A 7,292-nucleotide genomic window follows, 5' to 3' on the forward strand; every position below is an offset into this window, starting at 1 on the left:
CCACTGGTTATTGTGTACCTCTTTTGCATGAGAGAGGTTTACGCATGTGTCTTTGAGTGCGTCGGAGCTCAGGGACCTTTAGTCACCTTTAACCCATCTTAAATTTTAGGAACGTAGTGGGAGGGCTATTCTTGGTGCATGCCAAGTTATGATCGCGACCCGATACTACAGCTCAGATAGGTTTCTTCCTAAAGTATCATTGCATGGTATGCATGTATCACGTTCGAGGGTTCTTTAGAGGGGGATGACAATTCTGGGTCATTGGTAGAACCCGTTGCTGAAATCTCTTTATCCATAGAAGTACCTTGGGGAAGGGTATCTCCCCCGGTCAAACTCCATGCAAGCCAAGCCTAAGGAAATTGTGTGATTTGCGTGGACTTATCTGTGTTTGTGACTCATGTATCCATGCATCATTCATACATATCATGACTAACTCATTCCAAGGAGTTAAAGGATTGTTAACCATAATTTGTTTTGTAGGCCATGGGAATCAAAGTTCGTAAACCTTTCTGCCTCAGCTTCAAGGGAGTACCTACATCGCTGAAGATTCTTTGTGATAATATCTCTGGTACTTTTGTGCTTTCCGAATCTCTTAACAGATTAATCAGCCTGGTATGGACCAAAGTGGATGAAACGCTCCTCAACACAATGATCTGGTTTTATGATCCTCTCCTTCATTGCTTTACTTATAGGGACTTTCAATTGGTTCCCACATTAGAGGAATTTTCCTCCATCCTAGGATTACCTGTGCTTGATCAGATGCCCTACACTGGCGAAGAAGAGATTCCTAAGTTGGAAGATGTTGCTGCTGCATTGCATTTGCCTCGATCAGAAATTAAAAAGGTTTGGGTGAATAAAGGAGACTACACTGGTTTGCCTATTGACTTCTTATATAGTCAAGCTGAAATCTTGATTAATGCTGCAAGTATGGATGCTCTTGAAAAAGCCCTCGCTCTCCTGATCTATGGGCAAGTCTTGTTTCCTCATTATGACAAAATTGTGGATGTGATTGCCATTAAGATCTTCATCAGCAATAATCTGGTTCCTATCTTATTGGGTGACTTGTTGCATTCCATCCATCATCGATCATCTAAAGGGAAAAGCTGCGTTCTTGGATGTGCGCCTCTTATACATAAGTGGTTTATTTCTCACTTATCCCGTTCCATAATAAAGAATGAAGAAGGTGGGACTTGGGTTCAAAGAGCCATGAGGCTTTCATACGACGATATCGTTTGGAACCAAAAAGAGTTTGAAGGAACCCATTTGTTTGATAGTTGTGGAGATTTCCCAAATGTACCTCTTCTTGGTACCCGAGGAGGAATAACTTATAATCCCATATTAGCTCGACAATGTACCTCTTCTTGGTACCCGAGGAGGAATAACTTATAATCCCATATTAGCTCGACATCAGTTTGGTTTCGCTTTGAAAGACAAATCTCGCTCCATATATCTTAGCTCGGAAAATTTTGATTATGATTCAGATACAACCGGAAAGAAGAAGTTGTTTATTAGAGCTTGGTCCAAAGTAAATAAAGTATGCACAAGAGAATTGGGATTAAGGAACTACATCCCTTCAGATCTTTATTTTAGGTGGATTTATGATCGAGTTGTTGAGTATGGTATGCCATATCCATTTGATATCCTTGTTACGCCAAGGGTCACCCCTCCGGTCATTCCCGTGGTTTTGGAGCCTTATGTTCCCGCTGCAAATGAAGACCTTGCTGCTACTGTTGCTTCTTTAAGGAGAGAAAGGCGGATCTTGAAAAGTGTAACATCCCGAAAATTCTTATTTAATTAATTTAATCAAGTTTTAAATTAATTATGAGAAATTAACATTTTGTTGAATTATGGGGAAAAATAATGAAATGTTAAGTCATTGGGCCATGCGGTGGAATTAGTAAAGTGGGGGTGTAATTGTGTAAGAGCCCATTTCTAATTTTATGTTTTTCATAAAATAAAGGAAAACAAGAAGAGAAGGAAAAATTAGAACGTGGAAACCAGAAGCTGTGAGAAGAGGAACTGAAGAGCGTGAAGGAGAGCCAAAGAGGAAGAGGAACCAATTCAAGAATTTGGCTAAGGTAAGGGGGGATTCTTCTCATTAACCTCTATTATGGTTTGTATGAATGATTCAATGGAATTTGTATGTTAGGATTTCGAATTGGATTATATGTCGGGTTTGGGGTTTTGGGGTTTATAGAACTTTGATTCAATTTAGGTTGTGAATGATGATTGGTGATGAATAATGATGTTAAACATGATTAGAAGTATGTGTAAACGTGAAATTTATGTCGTATGTGTGATTTATTTTTCTGAAATTCGTACTGGTATGATTTGAGAGTATTTGGGAGGTATAGAATGCTGTTTTCTGCAGGTTGGGGTTTCTGAAATAACCGGTTCGCGCCGCGTGCACAGGGTGGCGCCGCGAACAGGTTGGCTGAAAGTCAGGATGTTTTGATACGCACAGGTCGCGCCGCGTACCTGTGTTGGCGCCGCGAAGGCGTAACTTTTTCCTCGCTTCGCGCCGCGTGTAGGTGTTGGCGCCGCGAAGGCGTAACTTTTTCCTCGCTTCGCGCCGCGTGTGGATGTTGGCGCCGCGTGCTGTGCTGTTTGGGATTTTTGTTAAAGTTTAACGATGTATAACTTTTTAACTGTTAGTTTGTTTGATGTGCCGTTTCGAACATGGTGAGGCTAATTCAGTGATATATGCAATAAAATAGTGTTTGAGTTGTGACTCAAATTTAATTTAAACACTTGATTTAATTGGTTGTGGTGGTTTATATTGTTATTGCATTGGTTGATGATTATGATTGTTCAGTTGTTTGGTGTTGATGATTAGCATGCGGTATGTGATGCATGCATTTCATAATCATGTTGTGGGCTGTATCCCTTATGGTGGTGGGACAGCGGTAGCTAATTCCCATTGTGTGGAATTTGTGAGAGAAGTAGCCGAATCTTTATGGTGGTGGATCGGTGAGATGGGTTATCTCATGTTTGGTACCACATGCATTTAGTTGCATTGCATTAGGTTGTTGTGTATAATTGTAACATGAATGGAAGTTGTCCAATGTTATAATTTGTGTGTATTTTAGTATGAATGTTGCTATATCATCTGAATATAATTGATTTTGGGTGAATAATGTATGGATGAAGTTGTATTGTTTATATACCTATAACATTTGTTAATGCGAATGAAACTCACCCTTACTGTTGTTATTTTTCAGATTGAGGAGTAGCTTGTGTACTTGGTGAGGATTAGCTCGTCAAGTAGTTCGATAGAGTTAGTTGGGTCGGTGTCATGCTCTGGTCGTGTAACACCGGGAATGTTATTTTAGAATTGGCTGATAAACTTCTGTTTTGTTTATGGTTTATGGTTGAATTATGAGTCTTCGACTCCAGATGTTTGATTATTCAGTTGTTAAGAATATTCCGCTGTGTTAACATGCTACCTGAATAATTTTTGGTTTATCGTTCCTTTATGGCATGACATGAATATTGTTTATTTTGTTGGCGTTGTAATTCTCTTCTTCATGTTTTACTCTGATTTTAATGTTAATTTCCGCGGGGTTTAGAAGGGTGTTACAATAGTGGTATCAGAGCATAGTCGGTCGTTTGAGTCAGAGTCTTAGTGTCAGTTAATCCTTCGTATACGATTAGTGTAAAGTTGACACTGTCGATACTTCTTGTTCTAATGAATATTGTCTGATATTTAGCAGAACAATGGCCGGAAGAGGAGGAAGAAATGACGACGCGATTGCTGAGGCTCTGGGCATGATTGCTGGTGTATTAGGAGGGAATGCCAATGGAGCTGGTATTGGTGCTGACAGGCAGCTGAATAGCTTTCAGAGGAACAATTCTCCGTTGTTCAAGGGCACGCACGATCCCGAAGGAGCTCAGAGGTGGCTGAAGGAAATCGAAAGGATCTTCAGAGTGATCGATTGTGCTGAAAATCTGAAGGTGAGGTATGGGACTCATATTCTGTCTGAAGAAGCTGATGATTGGTGGATGGCTAGTAGAGATGAACTTGAATCTGCAGGTGTAGCGATCACTTGGGCTGTATTCAGGCGAGAATTCCTGAGGAGGTACTTTCCTGAGGATGTTCGAGGCAGGAAAGAAGTTGAGTTTTTGGAGCTGACACAAGGTAACATGACGGTGCCGGAGTATGCTTCAAAGTTTGTTGAGCTGGCCAAGTACTATGTCCAATATAACAATGATGAAGCGAGCGAATTTTCGAAATGTGTTAAGTTCGAGAATGGTCTCCGTGATGAAATTAAGCAGGGAATCAGGTACCAGAGGATTCGTCGGTTTACAGATTTGGTGGACTGTAGTAGGATCTATGAAGAGGATAACCTCAAGCTGAAGTCATCTCACTCTCGCGAGTTAGTTGACAAGAAAGGGAAGAAGCCTATGGACCGTGGTAAACCATATGGTAGAGGTAATTATAAAGCTGGAAGTTGGAAGAAGCCTAGTGGGGGAGACTCTAGTGCTCCTGTTGAGTGCTTTAAGTGTGGGGAACCTGGACATCGTGTTCACGAGTGCAAAAGCGAAGAGAAGAAGTGCTACAGGTGTGGTAAAGCAGGCCACATTGCTGTTGACTGCAAGGGAAGGACGGTGACTTGTTATAACTGTGGTGAAGGTCACATTAGTCCACAGTGTCCTAAGCCAAAGAAGAATCAAGCTGGGGGTAAAGTTTTCGCTTTATCTGGTTCAGAGACTACTCCAGAGGATCGGTTGATTAAAGGTACGTGTTTTATCCATGGCACTCCTTTAATTGCAATAATAGATACTGGAGCGACTCACTCGTTTATTTCATTGGATTGTGCTAAACGACTGAATTTGGAAATATCTGAGATTAATGGAAGTATGATCATTGACACTCCTGCGTCGGGTTCAGTGACTACTTCGTTTGCCTGTTTGAACTGTCCAATTGATATTTTTGGTAGAGAGTTCGGAATGGACTTAGTGTGCCTTCCGTTGGAACAACTTGATGTCATCCTGGGTATGAATTGGTTGCAATTTAATCGAATTCATATCAACTGTTTCACGAAGACGATTATTTTTCCGGAAGATGTCGGTGTTGAGGGTGTAGCAGTGACTGCTAGACAAGTGGATGAAGCAATGAAGGACGGGGCTGTCGTGTTTATGGTGATTGCATCCATGGAAGTGAAGAAGAAAGTGGTGAGTAGAGACTTACCGGTAGTATGTGAATTTCCAGAAGTTTTTCCAGAAGATGTAAGAGAGTTACCGCCACAGAGGGAAGTAGAATTTGCTATTGAGTTAGTTCCTGGAACTAGTCCGGTGTCGATGGCGCCGTATCGTATGTCGGCATCTGAGCTAGTAGAGTTGAAGAGTCAGCTAGAAGAGTTACTGGAAAAAGAATTCATTCGTCCTAGTGTGTCGCCGTGGGGTGCGCCGGTGTTGTTGGTAAAGAAGAAAGAAGGTTCTATGAGATTGTGTGTGGATTATAGACAGCTGAATAAAGTTACTATCAAGAATTGGTATCCATTACCGAGGATTGATGATTTGATGGATCAATTGGTTGGTGCGAGTGTGTTCAGCAAAATTGACTTGAGGTCGGGATATCATCAGATTCGGGTGAAGACGGACGATATTCAGAAAACGGCATTTAGAACAAGGTATGGCCATTACGAATATACAGTCATGCCATTTGGAGTAACTAATGCACCGGGAGTTTTCATGGAATATATGAATAGGATCTTTCATCCTTACCTGGATCAGTTTGTGGTGGTATTTATCGATGATATTCTAATATATTCTAAGAGTGAAGAAGAACATGCAGAGCATCTAAGAGTGGTATTAGAACTACTGAAGGAAAAGAAACTTTATGCAAAACTGTCAAAGTGTGAGTTCTGGCTAAGTGAAGTAAGCTTTCTTGGGCATGTAATTTCTAAAGATGGTATTGCCGTTGACCCAACGAAAGTAGAAGCAGTGTCTCAATGGGAAGCTCCGAAGTCAGTTTCCGAAATCCGTAGTTTCCTTGGTCTTGCGGGTGACTATAGAAAGTTCATTGAAGGTTTTTCAAAGTTAGCGTTGCCATTAACTAAGTTGACTAGGAAGGGTCAAGCATTCATCTGGGATTCGAAATGTGAAGAAGGATTCCAAGAGTTGAAGAAGAGGTTGACTAGTGCGCCGATCTTGATTTTGCCGAATCCGGCGGAATCTTTTGTGGTATATTGTGATGCTTCGTTGTTGGGACTAGGAGGTGTACTAATGCAGAATCAACAGGTAGTCGCTTATGCGTCGAGACAACTCAAAGTGCATGAGAGAAACTATCCGACTCATGACTTAGAATTGGCAGCAGTGGTATTTGTGTTGAAGTTGTGGAGACATTATCTGTATGGTTCGAGGTTTGAAGTGTTTAGTGATCACAAGAGTCTGAAGTATCTCTTTGATCAAAAAGAGCTGAATATGAGGCAAAGGAGGTGGTTAGAGTTCCTTAAGGATTATGATTTTGGGCTGAATTACCATCCGGGTAAAGCAAATGTGGTTGCCGATGCTTTGAGTAGGAAGTCCTTGCATATGTCTATGCTGATGGTAAGAGAATTGGATTTAATTGAACAATTCCGAGATTTGAGTTTAGTATGCGAAGACACTCCTGTCAGTGTTAAGTTGGGAATGCTGAAGCTGACTAGTGGTATTCTGGAAGAAATTCGAGAAGGTCAGAAAGCTGATGTAGAATTGGTGGACAAGTTGACTCTGATTAACCAAGGCAAGGGAGGTGAATTCAGAATCGACGAGAATGGTATTATCAGGTTTGGTAACCGTGTTTGTGTTCCTAATGTTTCCGAATTGAGGAAGAGTATTCTCGAAGAAGGACACCGTAGTGGATTAAGTATTCATCCTGGTGCTACCAAGATGTATCATGACTTGAAAAAGCTGTTTTGGTGGCCTGGAATGAAGAAAGAAATTGCCGAGTTTGTGTATTCTTGTTTGACTTGTCAGAAGTCAAAGGTTGAACATCAGAAGCCATCTGGATTTATGCAACCGATGTTTATTCCTGAGTGGAAATGGGATAGCATATCAATGGATTTTGTTTCGGGTTTGCCGAGAACTGTTAAGAATTGTGAAGCTATCTGGGTCGTGGTAGACAGATTGACGAAGTCTGCACATTTTATACCAATAAGAATGGATTATCCAATGGAAAAGTTGGCTCAATTGTATATTGAGAAGATAGTTAGTCTACATGGTATTCCTTCGAGTATCGTGTCAGATAGAGATCCAAGATTTACGTCGAAGTTCTGGGAGGGTTTGCAGAAGGCTTTGGGTACTAAGCT

The 7,292-nt window shown here is 41.1% G+C and overlaps 1 protein-coding gene across 1 annotated transcript; it reads left to right on the top strand.

The window, feature by feature from the left end:
• Positions 1-483: 483 nt before the first annotated feature.
• Positions 484-1,512, top strand: LOC131658909 (uncharacterized). The gene is made up of 2 exons (XM_058928158.1): positions 484-1,247; positions 1,482-1,512. Exons 1-2 carry the CDS (start codon positions 484-486, stop codon positions 1,510-1,512), a joined length of 795 nt encoding a protein of 264 aa, XP_058784141.1.
• The last annotated feature ends 5,780 nt before the right edge of the window (positions 1,513-7,292 follow it).

The sequence above is a fragment of the Vicia villosa genome, linkage group LG3 (assembly GCF_029867415.1).
Source record: "Vicia villosa cultivar HV-30 ecotype Madison, WI linkage group LG3, Vvil1.0, whole genome shotgun sequence".
Lineage (NCBI taxonomy): Eukaryota > Viridiplantae > Streptophyta > Magnoliopsida > Fabales > Fabaceae > Vicia > Vicia villosa.